At 32.6% G+C, this 22,474-nt stretch overlaps 1 protein-coding gene across 2 annotated transcripts in view; it reads right to left on the bottom strand.

Moving 5' to 3' along the window:
• Positions 1 to 346: 346 nt before the first annotated feature.
• LOC145277633 (AN1-type zinc finger protein 1-like) overlaps positions 347 to 22,474 on the bottom strand; it is a 42,600-nt gene continuing 20,472 nt past the window's right edge. For both annotated transcript variants that reach the window (XM_080129192.1, XM_080129193.1), the window contains exons 5-8: positions 19,253 to 19,338; positions 15,587 to 15,780; positions 13,090 to 13,170; positions 347 to 645 (exon numbers count right to left, since the gene is read on the bottom strand). In XM_080129192.1, coding sequence (XP_079985318.1) covers positions 481 to 645; positions 13,090 to 13,170; positions 15,587 to 15,780; positions 19,253 to 19,338 — 526 coding nt within the window. In that variant the 3' untranslated portion in view covers positions 347 to 480. The remainder of the gene's footprint in view (positions 646 to 13,089; positions 13,171 to 15,586; positions 15,781 to 19,252; positions 19,339 to 22,474) is intronic.

The raw sequence follows: 22,474 nt of genomic DNA, 5'->3' as shown, positions 1-22,474 counted from the left end.
TACATTTTCATCATTTTCATATAAATAGAAAGATGCCAGTTATAATTTATTTCCAAATTTTAATTATTTCATGAAAGTAAAAAAGAAAAAAAATTTTTTTTTTAATTCAATAAATGTTCAGATAATGTTTTATTTTATTAATTTAATGTGGTTTTTTTTTTCATTTTCTTTTCTTCAACTAAAAAATTCAGCAATTTTTTTAATTGTCTCCCCTTGGAATTCTTCAAAAATGGAAACAAAAATATTGTCCTCTAAACTTAAAATGCACAAGTGCAAACAGATCAAGGCTCATTTTCCTCTCCCGACTTAAGATAATAAACTTTGAATATTTTGTGACACAACCTCCCTCTTTTCAAGATTTTTATTACAAAAAAATATGTTGCTGACTGCAATCTCATATAAAATATAAAAATCAATCTCCTTTGAAGTATTGTCCAATATCAATAGAAAACAATTTAAATCTAAAATGTTTTAGTCCTGTTAAGTGAGATAAGTTGCATAATGTTCCAAATATTGGCATGAAGAATTTATATATTCAAGAATGATCGATGAACCATCAAATATTTCTTCCGAGGAGATAAGATCTTCCAAAGTTTGTTCTGCGGCTAAACGATGACCATCTCGACTGCTGAAAAATGCCAAACACTGAAATAAAAATATGACAACCATTTAGCACACATACAGACAGTTCTTATAGATATTCAACTTATACATAAAAATTCTCAAATAAATGACCCTTGTATATTATGTAAACATCTCTCTCTCTCTCTCTCTCTCTCTCTATATATATATATATATATATATATATATATATATATATATTAAGTAAAGTGATTTTCAATTTAAAAATTTAAAAAAAAAAAATTTTTTAAATTTAAAAATCAAATTTTAATTAAATTAAAAATCAGTTTCATAAGAAGGAACAACAACAAAGTCAATTATCTGTACGATCGTTTCGGAAATCAATGCTTTTTATTTGTGGTATACATGAAGTTATGTAGAACAATTATATATAGTTTTTTTGGTAAGCACGGTCTCCTCATCAGCAAATTTAGGAGGATTTTTATTGAATTTAAAAGACACCATAAATAAACCTAGCATTAAAAGTAAGGCAGATGAATCTGAAAAAATTGAAATAAAAGGTTTGGATTTAAAATTTATAAGAAAATTAATATAGGTTATAGATAGAAATGAGTAGAAAAAATATATATTTTTGAATTTACATAATAAATTTGATTTAAAAATATATAGAGATAGTTACCTTTTAGTTTTTCTTTTTTTGAAATCAGGAACTGTGTTTAAAGTAGTCATTTAGATGTTTGCTATAGCTTTTTATTTTATTGAATGATGAATTTTAAAAGGGTGACGCTCGTGCAGTAAATTGTTTCCGTTAGCGTATTTTGATTTAAAGACGCTACAGTTAATATATATAGAGAGAGTATTTATTTTGCAAGTTTTTAAGGGGAGATAATTGTCATGTATTATTGACTTTATTTATTATTTGATTTATGGGTCTAGGGGAGGTAATTGGTCTAACTTAATTTATTTAAAAAAAAAAAAAAAAAATTGTAGTCTATTTTTACTAATGAGTAATTTTTAATGATTTAAGGTGGTTTATATTTATTAAATTTAAACCAACGTTTATGATTACATGTCAGAAGCTCGTGTCTTGAATTTACTAGTTTGGTTGTATTTTTTATATTTTCATATTTTAAAATTTTTAGGGTTTCTTTTGTACATAGTGGACAAAATTTATCTCCTGGTTTATATGATTTGCAAGTCTCAATTATTTGCCATTTTAAGTTGAAAGAAATATTGCTATTTTTTAGTTGCCAAATATAGTTGGATAGAGTAGTTTGGTTTGATAGAGAGTTATTTTTAAAAGAATGTTTGTGCGTTGAAATTCTATGTTTTATTGGGCCAGATGTGGAACCAATATATATTACCTCTTGATTATTGTGATTATTTTCCGTTAGGTCTATTGTTGGATTATTATGTGGTGGGTTGATTAGTAATTGATCGGTAGATTGATTTAAGTTGGTGTTATTATTTAATCTGGTAGTTGAGTTATGGCTGTTAATAGGTTCTTGTAGATTTGGAGTTTTTGATACTGTGCAGCTATAGATAACATTTTTAATTTTACATGAGCCTTGTAGGGGACATTTATTTTTTCTTCTACAGTTACAGTCCGATGTATTTTGTATAGTTGTATTTTGTAGTTTATTAATTTTCTTATTATTAGAGCTAATTATTTTCTGATGAAGGTTAGGCATAGTAGAGTAAGAGACTTTAATTGTGTTCTTATTGAAAATTTTATTATATCTATGGGGGGCTTTAAAGTTTTTATCTAATATTTTTTAAAATTCTCTGGCTATGTTTGTTTCTAGGTTTTTGGAATACGGGGGGTTGAACCATAGGATCTCCTTGTGTCTATTCTTACGTTTACGGGTTTTAGTTTGCTGTTTATTTGTATTATTATCTAATATTTGTAGTTTGGTTTTATCTTTTTTTGTCTCTTGGTTATTTTTCTTAACTCGTATACGGGAAGACATTGCCATATTATATGTTATTACGCTCTTAATAGGTTTATTTTTAATGCAGTTTATGTTTCTATCATTTTCATTTATGAATTTAATTTGTGAATTATATCCAGAGTTTTTAAGGGCTTCATTATAGTATTTTTCATTTTTGGTAAATATTGATTTAGTAGAAGACAGTCTAGAAATTCTTAGAGCGATATTGGGAACTATTGATTTTAATATTGATTTAGGGTGGTTTGATTTCCGAAACGATCGTACAGATAATTGACTTTGTTGTTGTTCCTTCTTATGAAACTGATTTTTAATTTAATTAAAATTTGATTTTTAAATTAAAAAAAATTTTTTTTTAATTTTTAAATTGAAAATCACTTTACTTAATATTGAATTAGCTCTAGGACATTTAACTATCGAGCTTATTATATATCTAAATTACAACGAGCATTTCCTGTATTTTAATTAAACTAGTAATTTCACTGTTACATTAAAATACACTTAGCTCTTTAGACTATTATTCTAATCTCCTTTAAATTATATATATATATATATATATATATATATATATATATATATATATATATATATATATATATATATATATATATATAGTAAGTTATAAAAATATATAAAGGCAATTAAGCTACACATCTCACCAGGCTATATGCATGGAATTCATGTTACCGGGTGTTTTTATATATGCACATGTTAAGATAGCGAACTTACTACCTCGCTCTACTAACGTATTGAGCACTGTTGAAGTAAATACTAAAAATCGATACATAAAATATTATATTTTTTTAAAATTTAATGTAGATATATGAAATAAAATAATATATAAATATGAATAAATAAATAAATATATATATATTTTTTGCATTTCTCCATGGAGTATCTCTGATGTGATCCCTGATGGCATCCCAGTCAGCCTTATTGTAGAACCTTGTCATTTTGAGCAATGGGCTCTTCAACTTCGGGCCAATAGTTTAGGGTGATGTTTATCATTATCACAGTGAGATCAGCATTCCTGAGAAGGCTATGGGCATTTGTTACACAACCCTCAGGAACTGTGATTAGAAATTGGTCCAGAAGTGAGATTTGCTGGTACTGATGATCAGGGGGATGAGTTGGGAACGTTACTGTCTGTGTCAAAGAATGAGATATAGAAAAGTTATGTGTGATGCTACCAGCTGTGTCAGTGCAGTTAGAGAAGCCAAGCCAAGTACTATGGTGGACATTAAAGTCACTAAATACATGTATTTGGGTGCTAGTGTCTAGAGAGAGTGCTAAATCTATACTGTCAGAGACATAATTGCTTACATTCCCTAGTCATGGGGAGGGTGTTACGAATACAGACTTTAATTCTGTGCATGTGTCTGTCATTCCTTATATATATATATATACTAGAAAAAGTACCCGTTGTTGACTGGGTTCGAAAACAGCCTACAGAAAATGGACTCTGATTTATGAAAGTACTAGCGGGGGATGGGGGGTACCCGGTATTGCCCGGGTGTTTAGAGGTGTGTGTGCTCGGGTAGTAGAGGGGTAATCAAAACATAAGAATAAGCAAAGTAAAAACTTTAAAAAATCGAAAAAAAAAACACAAAAAAACTAACGTCAGGCAAACGGGGGGAAGGGGGGAGGGTAATCAAAACATAAGAATAAGCGAAGTAAAAAAAAAAATAAACTAAAAAAGCAAAAAAAGAAAACAGAAAAACGAACGTTAAAACTTCTTTAAAAAGTCTGAAAAATAAAGCGTGGGGTACCCGGCCGGTGGGGGTTGGGGGGTTGGGGGGTTGGGGGGGGGTAATCAAAACATAAGAATAAGCGAAGTAAATATTTTTTAATATTAAATAAAAATTAAATATTATATAAAAAAAAAGTTAAAACTTTAAAAAAATCGAAAAAGAAAACACAAAAGAAACTAACATAAGGCAAACGAACGATGTTAAATGTAAAAATCGGAAAAACAAAAAAGAAAACAGAAAAACGAACGTTAAAACTTCTTTAAAAAATCTTAAAAATACCCCCCCCCAAAAAAAAAAACATGTGAAAAATGGCTTAAATAAGCCTGTTTCAATATTAAAATTTTAAAAATCGGTGGGTACCCGGCGTTGCTTGGGTGTTTTTGGGTGTGTGTGGTCAGTCAGGGGTAGGGGTGGGAGGTGTTAATGAAAACCTAAGAATAAGCGAAGTAAAAAAAACCCAGAAAAACGAACGTTACGTGAAAATGGTTTAAATAACCCTGCTTTCAATATTAAAATTTAAAAAATCGAAAAATAATAAAAAGACATCTCACACCACGGAATTCGTCGAGCGTTACGACGACGACGACGGAAGCTATTCAGCAAATGAGGTCAATGACCAGGTTTGTTTGTTATAAGCGAAGTAAAAAAAGAAAACATAAAAACGAACGTTAAAACTTAAGCGGGGTGGGGGTGGGGGGTGTAATCAAAACATCAAAAAAAAAAACACAAAAAAAAAAAAACTAACGTAAAAAAGAAAACAGAAAAACGAACACATGAAAAATGGCTTAAATAAGCCTGTTTCGATATTAAAATTTAAAAAATCGGTGGGTACCCAGGTGTTTTTGAGTGTGTGGTCGGGGGTGGATAAGCGAAGTAAAAAAAAAACAGAAAAACGAACGTTACGTGAAAAATGGCTTAAATAACACTGGTTCAATATTTAAATTTAAAAAATCAAAAAAAAAAAAAGAAGACATCTCACACCACGATTCGAACCCAAAACGTTTAGATAATGGAACCAACGCGCTAATCAACTGAGCTAACGCGGCATACATGAAATTTAGTCAGTTTTTCAACTATTTAAAGTAAATCAGGTCATGACGTCATCTGACGCATGCGTAGAACCGGTCGTCATTACGAGAGGACTGCTTTTGTTGACACCCCCCCCCTGTCGAAAATTGTCGATTTCGGGGTGAAAGATATTTTTCGAGCGAAGGATGGAGCTTCAATATGATACCGAGTTTGTGAATTTTCGTTGTGTCTGTCAAAAGTTTTTAGTAGACACACAAACATACACACATACATACATACATTTTCGCTTTTATATATATAGATAAGCGGGGGTACCCGGTATTGCCTGCGTGTTTGGAAGTGTGTGTGGTGTTAAATAAAAAAGAAACTGAGGGGTGGGGGGTAGGATCGAACCAGAAGCCCTGAGGTGAAGTTTGAAAATAAAATCGGCCAGCCAGAATGAGTTACTGAAAGATGTTTGAATTTATTTAATTAAGAACCAAATTGACAGGTGCGCGCACGGAAGTCGTCAAGCGTTACGACGACGTTATTACCAGGTTTGTTATAAGCGAAGTCAAAAAAAAAAAAAGGTTAAAACTTAAGCGGGGGGGGGGAGGTAATCAAAACATCGGAAAAAAAACTAACGTGAGGCAAACGAACGATGAAAACAGAAAAATGAACACGTGAAAAATGGCTTAAATAAGCCTGTTTCAATATTAAAATTTAAAAAATCGGTGGGTACCCAGGTGTTTTTGAGTGTGTGGTCGGGGGTGGATAAGCGAAGTAAAAAAAAAACAGAAAAACGAACGTTACGTGAAAAATGGCTTAAATAACACTGGTTCAATATTTAAATTTAAAAAATCGAAAAAAAAAAAGAAGACATCTCACACCACGATTCGAACCCAAAACTTAGATAATGGAACCAACGCGCTAACCAACTGAGCTAACGCGACATACATGAAATTTAGTCAGTTTTTCAACTATTTAAAGTAAATCACGTCATGACGTCATCTGATGCATGCGTAAAACCGGTCGTCGTCACGAGAGGGTCGTTTTTGTTGACACCTCCCCCTGTCGAAAATTGTCGATTTCGGGGTGAAAAAATTAATGTTTTTGGCCAATTTTTCGATATTTTTCGACTGAAGGATGGAGCTTCAATATGATACCGAGTTTGTGAATTTTTGTTGTGTCTGTCAAAAGTTTTAGCAGACACACAAACATACACACATACATACATACATACATACATTTTCGCTTCTATATATATAGATGATGGGTTATGAAAAGGAAGGGTTGTAAAGAGATAGCTTCGAATTTGGGGGTATCAAAACCAAAGCAAAATATGATGAAAGTAAAAATAAAATAGATAAACCCCATAATTTATTATACCATACCTGTTCACACTGAAACACTTATCACAATATTCTGTGGATCTATATTAAAAACCTTGTTAAACTTTGTGACATATTTCCATTCTATGGAGGTCAGGTGCGAACGAACACCCCATAATTTTATTATATCATATTTCTTCAAACTGAAACATAATTATCAAAGTATACTTACGCAGATAGATATGAAAAGTCTTTATTAAAGTTTGTGCCTATTTCCATTCTATGGAGGTCAGGCGCGAATGCAGACCCCACAATTGTATTATACTATCCCTATTTAAGTTAAAACATACTTATCAAAGTATTATTATGTACATCTATATCAAAAACACTTGTAAAAGTTTTTTTTTAATTTTTAAATTTTTTATTTCCATACTTTGTGGACCAGGCGCGTACGCAGACCTCACAATTTTAATGAATCATCATTATGCCAGATCAAACATACCCATTCCTGTGTCTTGATACATCTTCTATCATTATATGTGATCAGTTTTCTATAATAGTCAACCATATAGGAGCCTATTCGTGACCAGACACACACACAGACGTTCAGCTTTATATTAAAGATATATATATATATATATATATATATATATATTTAAATAAGGGAGTAGTCACCAACAATGTGTATTTTTTAACATTATTTTATTATTCCGTGTCTTGGTTTTTCATTGAGAATTATGTTTGGATCATTGTAATAATGTTTTTAAGTCATTGAAATCGTTTACGTACGTTTCAGACGGTCTGATGCGTCCTCGTAAGAAATTATTTTCAAATGTGTAAAAATGGCGATTTTCTAGTTAGTTTGAAGTTTTTCCAAGGGGTGGAGGCTTGTAAGTGTTTATTATACATTGGTATGCTGAATTTTTATTGCTTTTTTTTTTATTATTTGGTTTGTCCAGGGAGATTTTGACCTAGCTGTAGTCAGTCGCTATCTCTTTCTGCTAATGTGTTTTTCTTTTCCTTTAGGGTGGGGTAGGGTGTGTGTATGTGTGTGTGTGTGTATGTGTTTATGTGTGTGTGTGCGTGCGCGTGTGTGTGCACGTGTGTGTGTTTGCTTTTATTGGTTTGGGAATGTGTATATTGTTTTATAGTATTTTGGGGTTATTTGCTTTCTTAGGAAGGTGGCTGTGGTCCGAGGTCGTTACTAATGTGTGTGTGGGGGGAGGGGGGACTGGCTCTTCTGAAGTAAGGGTAGGCATTCTATTTTGATATTTATTATTTTGGATTCTTGGATTTTAGTATTGTGATTTTTCGTTTTAGTCTTATATTATGTTTGTTTAGAAAGAGGGGTGTATTTAAAATAGGGGATTTTTTAATGTTTCTATTTATTTGTCTCCCCATGTGGGCATGGCCAGACCCAGGATCGGTTCCTAGTGTGGGGAAGATTTTGTTCCCCAGAGGGGGGGGGGCATTGGGGGGGGTGTAGGTATGGGAGGGGGATGATAGAAGGGAAGATAGTCGTTTCAGTCATGAGGGGGTTCTCCTCCCCTGACTGAGGAGGGAGCGAGGTGTTGGAACAGATATTATACTATGGTTCTAGGTGTCTCCTAGTGTTCTTGGTTTCGAGGTTAAGTAGGGTTGGTATTGTTCAGTGTGTTGTATTAGAGATAGGGGTGTTATGTCTGTGTGTGGTTGTATGCGCGCACGTGTGTGTGTTTTAATGTGTCGGTTCTGATTTATGTGTGGGTGTGTGTATGTGTATGTGTATGGGTGTGCATGCGAGTGTACCTTGCATTTCATGTTTTTGTGTGATGGTATTAGGTTCTGTTCAGGTCAGGAGTGAATTTGGTGATGAAGTTTTTTTCCTGTGTAAGTAAATAAAAATAATTGTCTGTTTGGAAGATTGGCATTATTTTGAAGCTGTTTCCACTGCATGTGTGTACGTGTTTTGAAACATAGAGGTGTCTGTTATCTGCAATTTTGATGTTGCTCTTATGTAAGGCCACTCTATTGCTGAAATATTTGGTGGCGCCTATGTAGGATTTGTTGCATGTTGTGCATCTTAGTGCATATACTACATTTCTGGAGGTGCAATTTAGATCCTTTTTTATTTTGAATGTTTGTGCTGGGTTTTTGAATGTGTATGTGTTACCTTCTATTATTATGTCACATACTCCACATCGCGGTTTGTTGCATTTTGTAACTCCTTTTGTAGTATGTGGGACGAGTTTTGAGGAAGTTAGGATGTGTTTTAAGTTTTTGGGTTGGCGTTTGCTTTTTATTAAAAAAAAAAAAAAAAAAAAAAAAGCAATAAAAATTCAGCATACCAATGTATAATAAACACTTACAAGCCTCCACACCTTGGAAAAACTTCAAACTAACTAGAAAATCGCCATTTTTACACATTTGAAAATAATTTCTGACGAGGACGCATCAGACCGTCTGAAACGTACGTAAACGATTTCAATGACTTAAAAACATTATTACAATGATCCAAACATAATTCTCAATGAAAAACCAAGACACGGAATAATAAAATAATGTTAAAAAATACACATTGTTGGTGACTACTCCCTTATTTAAATATACATCTTTCTTTCGTTGGAATTTATTAACCCATTTTATATAAATATATATATATATATATATATATATATATATATATATATATATATACACCCTTTGAGACTTTACACGACCAGTCGCCACAGTCAAATGAAAATTTCTTGAGGCGACTAAAAGTTGTAAATCACTCGCCCGCCAGTCGATAAAATTTCTTTAAATAAAGAAACGGGGAAAACTCATTCATTTTACGATCCTCAAATATGCGGTGACTTAGAATGACCTATGTCTCATCATTTGTGAATTCTTTCATCTCTAGCTGTGAGACAGTTGGAATATCGTATTGAAAAAACAGTGGTCATGCTAAAGGTCAACAAGAGTTCAAATTTACACATTCGGCGTGTAGTCAAAATGTCGCCTTCATTTAGCTCTCTGATTTTGAAATTCATTTGGAAAAAGAATTCTTTGGCGCTACAACTACATACACTTCATGCTTAGAAAAGACGAACATTTGAAAGAGGAAAAAATGCATCGTTTCGTCAAGCACGCACTGAAAATTAAATTATACAACAAGTAAGTAATCATATTTTTCTCAGTTATATAAATTCAGATATTTGCATGCTCTTTTTTGCGCAACTTTCAAAAAATCATCAATACCCAATTTTTTAAATAATATTCTAAATTTTAGAATGTTGTTCCGAGGTGAATTCTTTGTTTTAATAGAAACAAAAGAGACCAATTTTTGTTCTATATCAAAGTTTTTTTCCATAAATTACAAAGAAAAATTGACCGTTTAAATTTTAAAAATATATTAAACCATGGCGATTTTCTAAGAAATCTAGTTCATTTCAGCTAAATGGTGTTTTTTTTTTTTTTAATATCAGAGATTTCAGGCCACGGAGATCTCGTACCAGGAGATTTCAGTCCACAATCGTGAATACCTAGAGATTTCGTAACACTTTTTTTCAACACCCACGGTTTAGGCTGGATATTTTAATTTTTGTATGAAATTTTACGACATAATTTAGGTATCGGAGGAATAGTTTGTTGATATTTTTATTAAGAATAAAGAAGAAAAATATAATTGAATTGTAAAATTATTTACTATTATTGATTGAAACAAAGACATAAAGTCGGGCGAGTAAATTTTCTCTCACACTCGACCGGCGGTCGAGTGATTTTTTTTTTTAAATCTCAAAGGCTGTATATATATATCTATATATATATGCCGAGATGTGGAGAGCACATACGGTGCCTAGAATTCTCAAATGATCACCCATCTGCTACTAACCAGGCTCAACGTTGCTTAACTTCAGTGATCTGACGAGAACCGGTGTGTCAACGTGATTATGCTGGCATTTGTTTCCAGTCGTTCTGTACATACACTTCATTTGCCACTGGTATTCAACAATGTCGACCCAGGAGAGGTGTGGTTAGAGATTGCGCACCTCCTGCTACATACTAGCATGCCACCAGGTATGGCCCCATCATAAAATATGCTTAAATATGATATTTTGATTAATACAGATTTCGTATTTATTGTTATATTATATTGGATCCAATATATAGTAATGATTTTAAAAGTTAAAAAAAAAATGACTCGGCCGCCACCACCGAGAATTGAAACCAGAATGTTTAGCCTACGATTTACTTTTTCCTTTGACATTAATGCCTGTTATGAAGACATGTCTGCTGCAAGGTTAAAAATTAACATATGAACCAATAGTTACTACGTTACGCATGCATATTCGTAATGGCGTTATTCGACCTTCAGCTGGCTAATTCCATTTCTTTAATTTTCATACTTTTGCATCAATTTTCCCCGGCTAAAACCCAAATAAAAAGTTTTGTATGGGTTCGAATATCCTATATATTAAGTTTCATGTCTGTAGACCAAAAACTGATGGAGGAGTTTGACAGGCAAAATTCTTTAAACAAATATACATACGCATAAATAAATATTTATAGAAAGAGGTTTGTGTTTATTATAACCACTTTACACAAATAGTACGCAAGTATAAATCGTAGAATATTTGCATGAATATAATTACACGTAATAGTTAACTAAAGATGATCATCCTAAAAAAAACGAAAAACTAAGAGGGAATAAATTAAAATGAATGTTAAAAAAGAATATACAAATTAGCTGGATCTTTTGCAGATGAATGCAACTCCATGATTCATATATAACAAAGTTGTATTTTCTTTTTAAATAAATAGAAAAAAGGTTTTTTAATATGAATATCAATGCACAAAAAACAAAAATTATAGGAGTATAGATAGAAGATAGATAGATAGATTTATTTCATCGTTCTAAGTATTCAAACAAAAGTTAAAATGTATGCTTGAATCTGATGGTTTTGAATTGTGTCCCCAGCATAGCAACCATCTTCTACATTGATGATTCCCAAAAAAGGTCTACCGTGCTAGAAAACTACTAATACCCGAAAGTATCCTGTACCTCTATAAGGCCACCATTCATCCATGTATGGAGTATTGTTGTCATATTTGGGCTGTTGCATCTGTTACTAGTCTCTCACTCCTAGACAAGGTTCAAAAGAGAGTCGCTAATCTGATAGGTCCTGAACTGTCATCTAAGCTTCAGCCTCTGTCCCATCGACAAATATAGCATCTCTTTGCCTGTTCTACAAGTACTTTAACGGTGAATGCTCTGACGAACTGCAAGCACTTTTGCCCCCATGACGTAAACACCCTCGATAAACCTGACAGACAGCTAAATCCCACCCCCACACAGTAGAGATCCCTAGATGTAAAAGGGCTTTCTACTCCAGTAGTTTCTTCCCCAGAACCACTAGACTTTTGAATTCCATTCCAGGTCCCTGCTTCCCCAACTGTACTGACATGCAGAAGTTCAAGTGTAACATGAACCGACATCTTGCTGCCCAACTCCCTACATAGTACCCCAGTAGCTGTTGCCCCTGATAGTAGCCCCCTACACCAAAGTGGCAATGTGCCTTGTTTGGGGTGAAAATGTAATAAAAAAAAAAAAATTTTTTTTGAATACATATATGTGGATAAAAATTTAATAATATTTATTGTAATATTATCTATTTATCTATCTATCTATGTCTCTCTCTCTCTCTCTCTCTATATATATATATATATATATATATATATATATATATATATATATATACATACACTTTTTATTTATTTTTACATAAACATTTTGGTATCCCTACACATTCATGAGTATGTTTCAGTCAACAAGTTATAACTAACTAGAGACATCATTAAGTAATGTTGTTTTTACAAACATCCAGTCCTTAAATGGAATGCCTTTGTCTTTACAAGGCATTAAGAACTGGACTTTTGTAAAAGCAACAGTGCCTGATGATATCTCTAGTTTATGACTGAAACATACTCATGAATGTGTAGCGATACCTAAGTATTTATGTAAAAATAAATAAGTATATATTGCGCTACCTTGGTATGGAGCACTCTTGTTTAAGCTCGTTAAATTCCAATATTTTACCACTGAATTATATTAACCTGGAATAATATATAGTTGACGAATCCTCACAAGGATTAAGTGTGGAAAATTCTGTGTTGCTTAATTGGCATATATATTTTCAAACCTTACTATAATGTATATATTAAATGCTAATCTTATCTGTCACCCTTTCACGCTTATATTTTAGTTAGTTGTAGACATCAAGTCATATGTTGAAAAGGAATCACCGAGTCTCATATACAACAATAAGCAAGAGTATTTTATTTTAGAACTGAAAACTGTCACTGTCTTGGTAATTTGGTTTTTAAAAATTGTACGATATACATTAATGGAGGGGAAAACACTAAGGGAGATAACCCAATTGAGTTATAATTTAGCAAAATAAGCAATAAATAAAAAATAAAAAAGCGCCCCTTTCTTTATTCACTTACTTCATCAAGAGAAGTGTTATTCACATTTTTAATATTATGATTCTCAGAGATTTTGTCGAGAACTTTCCCAAGTTTCAAACACTGAAATGAAATAAAATAAAAAAATACAAAAAAACATTTTTTATTGTTCAAATGAAAAAGATTTTTACTTTTTGGAAGAGTTTGTATTATTTTTGTATAATAAATACAAGAGATTTTTTTACATTTTAAAAAGTTTATTAAATTTTGATTAAAAAATGCACTGATTACATTTAATTTTTTTTTTTTCATAATATTTCAAATAAAAAATATATCTATTCTAAATAATTCAACTCAAAATGATACAATTATACTATTATTAGTTAGGTGTCAATTTTAGAAAACATGGAAAAGATGCAGTAAGCTTTCAAAGAAGATCAGAATAAGTCATTTTAGATGATCTGCTTATAATAGCCACCTTCTCTTGAATTCATGAACAACCTAATGGAAGTAAAAATGAAAAATATAAAAAACAGATTTATTTATCTTCAGATTTAATAGTTAAATTCAATGAATAAATCATCCAAAATATTTGTCAAAAGCATTTTAGAAGTAAGAGTGGGACAAATTTACATAATGAAAAGGCAAAAATTCTGTTAATCCGCGGATCACTTAAAGCTTATATCTTGTCTTGACTTCCTTAAACACACACATACAATTTTATTTATTTGAGTCTGTCCTCTTTTATCAAAGCATTTTCTTATTTGAAATATTGTGAAAAAAAAAAAAAATTGAAAAGCTTTGTAATATGTAAAAAAAATATCTTGTATTTCTGATGAAAAAATGCTACCAACTCTTCCACTATCATCACAATTATTTATTAAAAAATGAAAATTACAAATGTAATAAAGTTTTAAACAAACTCAAAGCATCATCTAATCAGTTGTATATGTTTTCAGTGACCCAAATTCTTTTTTCAGCAGATGATTTACTTAGTACAAACGTACTTATCTTCCTTGAATTACTTACACTGCCTGTAAGAGTGCTAAAAAATTGTATCTTTCTTTTTTTCTTTTACATAGAAGCCACCACTCATCAAGGCCCAGAGGCCACTCGAGGATAAGTGTTAAAGAATGTACAGTAGTCAATAGGACAATATCGTAGTAATCGTTAGTAGTGGAAATTTGGTAAATTGGATTACTTAAGGGAAACGGCTCATCAAGAACTTGTTTACGTTGGACTTGAAAATGACCACATTGTAGTCAGCTGGAAAGCAGGCAAACGGAAGAGAGTTCCACAGGTGTGCAGTTCTAAGAAAGAAGCGTTGTTCATGGAATCTAGGTTTAGGTTTAGGCACAGATAAAGAGTGAGGAAAATTTTGGATAGTGTTTTCAGCTAAACGAGTGTTTCTTGTGAAAGTTAGGCGAGGAGGGAGGAGACATAGATTGGAGCTTAGACAAGCACTTGCCATGAAAATAATAATAAAGTAGAGACAGGCTCGCAACGTCTCTTCCGTGAGAAAGAGGTTGCAGGGAAGAGAAAAGGGCATCCCCTACTAGGCTATGAAGTCTATTTTGAACTCTGTCAAGGCAGGATAAGTTCTTTCTAGCAACTCCTAGATGTGGCAACAGTACTCCATCCTTAGACATACTTGGCTCGTATATAGGTAGAGAATCGCATCAGCAGTGAGATATCTACTGGATTGATAGAAAGATCCCACCATTTTTCCAGCGACCTTGGCAACAGATTTGATGTACATGTTCCATTTCAGATTCGGAGTTAAGGTCAAGCCCAGAAGCTTGTCAAAACATGGAGCCTCCCTAAGTCTTTTTAAATGTTTACCCAGTGTTCAGTGGGAGTAAATGAAAGAGTAAATCTGCTCCCATTTCCCTTATTTATATTTAAAAAGAAAGAAAATATTGACCAGGATTAAATGTGTTGATATCGATTGAAAATAATTTATTTATAAAAACATGACCAAAATTCTATTGACTGATGAAACAGATTTGGTAGTTCTTGTCCAGAAGTCAACCTATACTAAAACAAAAATAAATAAAATGCTGTATGATGTACGAAGTCATTACAAAACGAAAATATCGCATTCTAAAAATTATATAAATTGATAAAGTAGTTTTCTTTTTATAATGAAAATCATTTTTAAGTGATTAACATAAATTTCACAAGTTTGAATTATTGCAGATTTATCTCTCTATTTTTTTTTTTTTTAGATTGTTTTCAAAATGGCAGACAAGAAAATCATACTTTGGTTACTCATAAAATTTGATTTTCTTATTTAAAAATAAAACTGTGATCAAATTATGTGATTTTTTGGAATATGATATTTTCATTTTGTCATTGCTATGTACATCAAACAGATTTTTTTTTATTTTTGTTCTTTAATATAAAGAAAATTCTGGACTAGAATCGATTTAATTATGTATCTTTTGTTAAAACCCTATAAATCATAAAAGTACAGGCAGGCAAAATCGTCTTTACTTTGTATATAAAATGAATTGGAAAGAAAAATAATTGTGCTAACCTTATAAAAATAAAATCCTTTCGGATTCAGTCTTTTCTCTTTAGGGAAAAATATCAAAAGATGGACTCTGTTTTCAGCCGAGATGTGCCTGTCACCTTCTGCTTTCATTTTCAGTTTTATGAGACCAATTTTGGCTGCAGTCTTTTCTGCTTTGGCACTCAAGCGTGCCTTTGGTTTCTGTTCTGGTTTTGATGCTGAGAAAAACAAAACGCACAGTAAACATCCAAATATTTCCCTCTTGAAATACAAAAACATAAAATATTATACAGATTTCAAAACAGAAAACAAATAAAAGCTAGAATTTCACAGTAATCAATACAAAGACTTGCTATTCTATCTATATGCCATAACCATGTTGACACATCAGTTCTGATTAGATCACTGAAATTAAACAACATTGGCACTTGTACAGTTTAATCAAGACATCTGAAAATATCGAAAAAAGGTTATATTGTATGTATCTGTTTTGGACTAAAGATCTCCGAAAAAAAAAATGTCACTTAATTTGATCAGGTAGTTTTTTTTTTACAGCGGAAAAACACGTTTTTATGACAGCGCATTGAAGGCAGACATCTTGGAATTTTTTTACCATGCCACAGGGAGATAACTCAATTTAAAGCGCTGCCACTCCCTCCCCATCTTTAATACTAGCTTTTCTTCTTAAACATTAAACTTTTTGCTCAGTATCATAAGAAATTGCTTTTTTGCTGTAAAAAAACTACTTGATAAAATTAACTGAAATTTTTTCCGGAGAACTTCATTCCATAACGGATATGTACAATTTAAACTTTTTTGAATATTTTCATTTTTTAATGTCTTGATTAAACTGTACAAGTACCACAACATTGAGCCTGATAATTACTAGATTGGTGACCATTTAGAAATACCAGGCGCTGTATATAGGAGGCTGTCAACAACTCCTTGCAAACCATTGTCATTTCCTCTAACTAGGATATACATGTGATTGGGGACGGCTTCAGAACTTGATATTCCCATGAAACTTCCTCCTTTGGAGAAAGTCAATTCAACTAAACTAGGATGAATGGCGCTGGTTGGTTTGGGCTACAACAAATTGGTTATTGTACAATTCAGGGTACTGTATTATGAAATAAATGACACAAGTTTCTAAGGATGTTGATATTAACATTTATGATATGATCTCTATCTATCTATCTATCTATATAAATATATATTCAAAATGAAAATATAAATATTAGTATCAATATGAATATCTATAATTAATTCCTCTCCTGAAAAAACCGTAGGTGTGTTGTTCCCGTCTGGTGCTACATGTGAGATGAGGTCGCAAAAAATAGTGAAAAAATTATGAATGTGAGAAGTGTGAACATTGCCTTCACATTTTCACCAAGTTTAAGAAAAATCTAATGGATGGGGCAAAAGTTATGGGGTACAAAGTGTCATTTTTTGCAATTTGGGGACATTTGTGACCCCCTTTGAGTTCCTGGGAATGCCAAATCTGAGTGAAAATGGACAAATGGTGCAATTTCACGCCTTAAGACATGTATATTTGAATTCAGCACCATGAAAGATCACTATATAGACATACATATCAAGTTTTTGAGTAATATGGAAAAAAGAGCTACAAAAAAAGGCATGTTTTTTTAGCCCTAAAAGTCCCAAAGGGATGCAAACCAGAATTTTGCCAGGGTCACCCATACTGAATTTATATTAAGAACAATGGCCTCCACATTTTGGCCAAGTTTCAGGAAAATCTAATGGATGGATCAAACGCTATGGGACAAAAAGTGTCATTTTTGGCCATTTTGGGGAATTGTTTTTACCTCTTTTGAGCCCCTGGGGATGCTGAATCTCAGAGTAAATGGATAATGGTGCAGTTTCAGGCCTAAACACATGTATATTTTAGTTGACCACCATGAAAAATCACTATATAGTCAGACATATCAAGATTTTGTTGAGAAATATGAAAAATGAGCTACAGAAAGGGGCATTTTTAGCACTAAAAGTCCCTGGGGACGCGAACCAGAATTGTGCCAGGGTCACCCATACTGGATTTGTTCTTAGAACAATGGCCACCACATTTTGGCCAAGTTTCAGGAAAATCTAATGGATGGATCAAAAGTTATGGAGCAAAACATGCCATTTTTTGCCATTTTGGGGCATTTTTGATCTTTTTTTAACCTCTGGGGACTCAACGGGAATTTTGCAAAAAACATTTTTTACTGTGGACATCTATTTAATGAAATACAATTTGTAACAAGATTTCAGGAAAAACTAATGGATGGTTATCTGGCAATCGTCTGAACTAACGGCTGCATGGATGGACGCACAGACACCACTGAAAACATAGGTTCCTCTCCAAAAAATAGGGGGACCAAAAAAAATGCTCAATATTTGGAATATAGCAGCAGTATACGAGAGAAAATAAATCATGCAAATTAACATTTACAAAATTCATTGTTCAAAAACAAGGAATACAAGATAGAATTAATTATTTCCTTATTTCATGGAGTTTCAAATATGACTTGGCTGTTTTTTCAGAGTAAATATTTTTTTATAGACTTGCCATAACATTGCTGTAAAGTCCAATAGAGAATAATGTATCTGGTTATTATTTGACTACATCTTCATTCATGGACATCATTTTAAATATGCTTTTTTGCATTTTGTATATTTTTTTCAAACATTATTCTCCTTTGAACTTTACAGTTTAAAAGTTTTTGGCACTAACCAAATTAATTTTTGAAACTCTGTGGAAGAAGAAAATAATTAATTCTATTCTTGTTTTTGAACAATAAATTTTGTAAATATTAATTTGCATGATTTAATTCCTCTCATTTATATATATATATATATATATATATATATATATACCATTCACGTGTTATCACCTTGTTCTTCACCATATACCCTCTGCTCCACTTTTTGTTATCAAGTAAGATCTTTGACTTACTTGTTGTTTCATCAAATACTTTTGTATGCAAAATCCGATCCCACATTTTGCTAATTCCTACCCTCTGATGAGAAGGAAAGTATTTCTTCGAAACTCCGCGGATTAAGGACTATCCACTTATCAAGTGTCTCCTTTTCAGATTAAATATGTTTTTAACTCTTTTTCAAAGTGTTTTTTAACATGTTTTATTAACTGTTTGCTCCTATATATATATATATATATATATATATATATATATATATATATATATATATATAAATACGTCCAAATTAAAAAGGGCGACTTTCTAAGTAAAAAAAAAAAAAAAAAAAAAAAAAAATGAGCTCCGAGGCGGCGCCAATATTAACCGTAGTTATCGCTTGAAAAATAACAACAATAACAAAATATATATATATATATATATATATATATATATATATATATATATATATATATCATAATTTAGGTATTTAAATTTTAGGATTTGAAAAGGTTAATTTTCAAATATAGAATTTTTTTATTGTTTGCAAACAAAGAATACAGTTCTCTGTTTTCAATTAATTTTTCATTTAATTATTTTTGTATTAACAGAAATATATTTTTTATTGACTGTTTGCAGCTAGGTTATCCTGATATGCTCTAGTGGTGACTCTTATCAAAATTAACACTAGCTAACTTAATTGCTACTTACTGGTGTATGTTCCTTTGCTTACAATGTAACATTTTCAGGTTGCAAAAAAAGAAAAAATACTTACCTAGGATTTGTTTTACATGTTCTGCTGTTTTGCTAATTTCTTCTTCATTTGTTTCTATGCATTTATGATCCCATTTGTGTCGGTGGCTTAGAAAAATAAAAACAGATCAGTTGTAAAACCTATATTGATGAGTCACAAAAGACAAAACCAGCTTGTCTATTAATAAAAACAAGATTTAATTATTATAAGTCTCCTTAATAAACAGAGGCGACTCTGAATGAGACAAAATAATTATCTATTAATTAAAGCCAATGTTAGAAATACTAAAAAACGACATTCAGTCTGTAGTGGAATGGGACCCTAAATGGATGGTAACATTTAATGCTACTAAAACTAAGCTCATTTCCTTTAATAGATACAACAAAAAGAAAACTTCTCAACAACTGACTGCCATTAAAAATGACACCCTACCTGAGAGCTCATCTTTGAAACTCCTTGGCTTAACATTCACAGGCAACATGAATACATTGAAGACATAATCAAGACTGCTGCAAAGAAGGTGGTCTCTCTCTCTCTCTCTCTCTCTCTTTATTGTTCTAGAAAATTACTCACACTAAAGAGTTTCCTATATTTTTACAAAGTCACTATCTGCTCATGCATGGAATATTGTTGCCACATCTGGGCTGGTGTATCTACCACTAGTCTCTCACTCTTAGATTCCAAAAAGAGTCTCCAACCTAATAAACCCAACACTATCAGCAAAGTTCCAACCTATGTACCACGGCAGCAATGTGCCTGTTTTACAAGTACTTTAATGGAATGTGTTCTGATGAACTAATAGCAATCGTGCCCCCTCGGCACACATACTCCCGACTAGCCCGACAAGCAGCAAAATTCTACCTTTTTACTGTTGAGGTCCCTAGCTGCTGGAAAGCGTTAAAATCATATTGTCTTAATCGTAATAGTTCCTAACTCTTGGTTGGTTGAACACTGAAGATGTAATTTACAATACAGATTTGTACAAACACTGTATTTACACATCTCATTCATACAGCTAGTCTGCTGACTTAGCAGCTAATGACATTATGTTACAGAACCCAAGATTGTATGTTTGAACCCATGTAATCCATGTGAAGGTAAACATTAGTCCTATGCAAGCTCTACTGACTTCTTCCTACAAAGGAAGAAGTTTACAGGGAATATCAAATTCACAAGTAGGTCCAAACCCACATATATATCCCAGTTATGAGAAGATGAAATACAGTGCCTGCATTCCCATACATACATGTATATATATTAGTGATGGGACGATTCCAATATTTTTTCCAGATTCCAATACAATTACCAATTCCAAACTAAACTTCCGATTCCGATACAATTACTGATTCCGATTCTTCATAAATCTCTAAATATCAAACTATAAAAGTGTTAGTTTGTCTCGATTATCGTCAAAACACATCTTAAATGTGTGCATATATTTTCTCAGACGTAAAAATACACTTCTGAGGGGGTTATATAGAGATTTTAGTCTTACTGGAAGTTTAAATCAGTAAATATTTATTTTTTATTATTACTACAAGCAATGGAAGATGTTTCTTAAACCAAAATCAAATAAAATTTTTGGCATCGGAAAATAGGTGCAAATTTTTCTGATTCCGATACCCCAAAAAGCTTCGATATTTCCGATTCCAGATTTCGATTCCAATTAATCGTCCCAACAATTTTTTTTTTATAACATTTTCACCCCAAACAAGGCACATTGCAACTTTGATGTAGGGGCTACTATCAGTGACCTAAGTTTCAGGGGTACTATGTAGGGAATTTAGCAGCAAGATGTCTATTCACATTACACTTGAACTTCTGCATGTCAGTACAGTTGAGAAAGTAGGAAACCGGAAGGGAATTCCAAAGTCTAGCGGTTCTTGGGAAAAAAACTATTAGAGTAGAAGGCCTTCCTACATCTAGGGATCTCTACTGTGTAGGGGTGGAACTTCGCTGCTTATCAGGTTTGTCGAGGGTATTTTCATCAAGGGGTAAAAGGGCTTGTAGTTTGTCAAAGCATCCACCATTAAAATACTTGTAAAACAAGCAGAGGGATGCAACATTTTGTCGATGGGACAGGGGCTGAAGCTTAAATGACAGTTCGAGACCTATCAATTTGACAACTCTTTTTTGAATCCTGTCCAGGAGTGAGAGACTAGGAGCAGATGCACCAGCCCAAATGTGACAACAGTACTCCATACATGGGCAAATGGTGGCTTTACAGAGGTACAGGATACTTTCAGGCATAAGTAACATTCTAGCGCGGTAGAGAGAGCTCACCTTCTTCGCAGCAGCCTTGGCAATGATCTCAATGTATCTATTCCAACTCATGTTTCCTGTGAATGTTAAGCCAAGGAGCTTGGATGAAGTACTTTCAGGTAATGTATCTTTAGCCATAGCTATTGGTGGTTGGTAAGGTTCATATAATTATTAAAGGAAATGAGCTCTTTGTCTTGGCAGTGTTGAACGTTACCATTCATTTTTGACCCCATTCCACTACAGACTGAAGGTCTTCCTTTAGGGTTTCTGCCATTACCTTAGATATGTGCTTATTAGTTTTCTCCATGTGCCTACTATAGAGCGTGGTGTCATCAGCAAATATACCCATCTCAGAGACAATTTTATCAGGTAAGTCATTCATGAATATCAGAAATAATAAATGTCCGAGGATCGATCCCTGAGGTACACCCGCATTTATATAAAATTTTTTGGACATACACCCATCGAGGACAACCTGGATTCTTCTCTCATTTAAGAAGGATTTAATTATACTAAGCATTCATCCAGTAATACCATAGAATCTTTTTTTCATGAGAAGACCATCTTGCACACCCCTGTCAAAAGCCTTAGATATATCTAGGGCTACTGCCCTCCCCTCCCCTGCCTTATCCAGTACTTGGTATAAACATTCAGAGATTACAATAAGAATATCTGCAGTAGAACGGGCTTGCCTAAATCCATATTGGTGGTCAGACAGAAGTTTAGCAGCTGTAAGGTGGTGGACTAGAGCTTGATTAATTATGGACTCAAATATTTTGGTGAAAAGAGGGAGGAGGCTAATTGGGCGATGGGTCAGTTCCTTCGCCAGAGTTTTTGTAAACTGGTACCACAGAAGCAGTTTTTGAGGTGTCTAGGTTTTTTATGATATCATGTACTTGAGAAGAGGTGATTTTCAGATCATCTAGTATAGTTTCTGTGCGGGAAGGAGTGGTTTACTGAGTCTAAAGCAGAGTTGCAGGC

This window comes from Euprymna scolopes, chromosome 6 (genome assembly GCF_053919585.1).
Source record: "Euprymna scolopes isolate OS-2025 chromosome 6, ASM5391958v1, whole genome shotgun sequence".
NCBI classification, from domain to species: domain Eukaryota; kingdom Metazoa; phylum Mollusca; class Cephalopoda; order Sepiida; family Sepiolidae; genus Euprymna; species Euprymna scolopes.
Note: the sequence above shows the minus strand (reverse complement) of the source record. Positions and strands in the feature narration are given on the sequence as shown.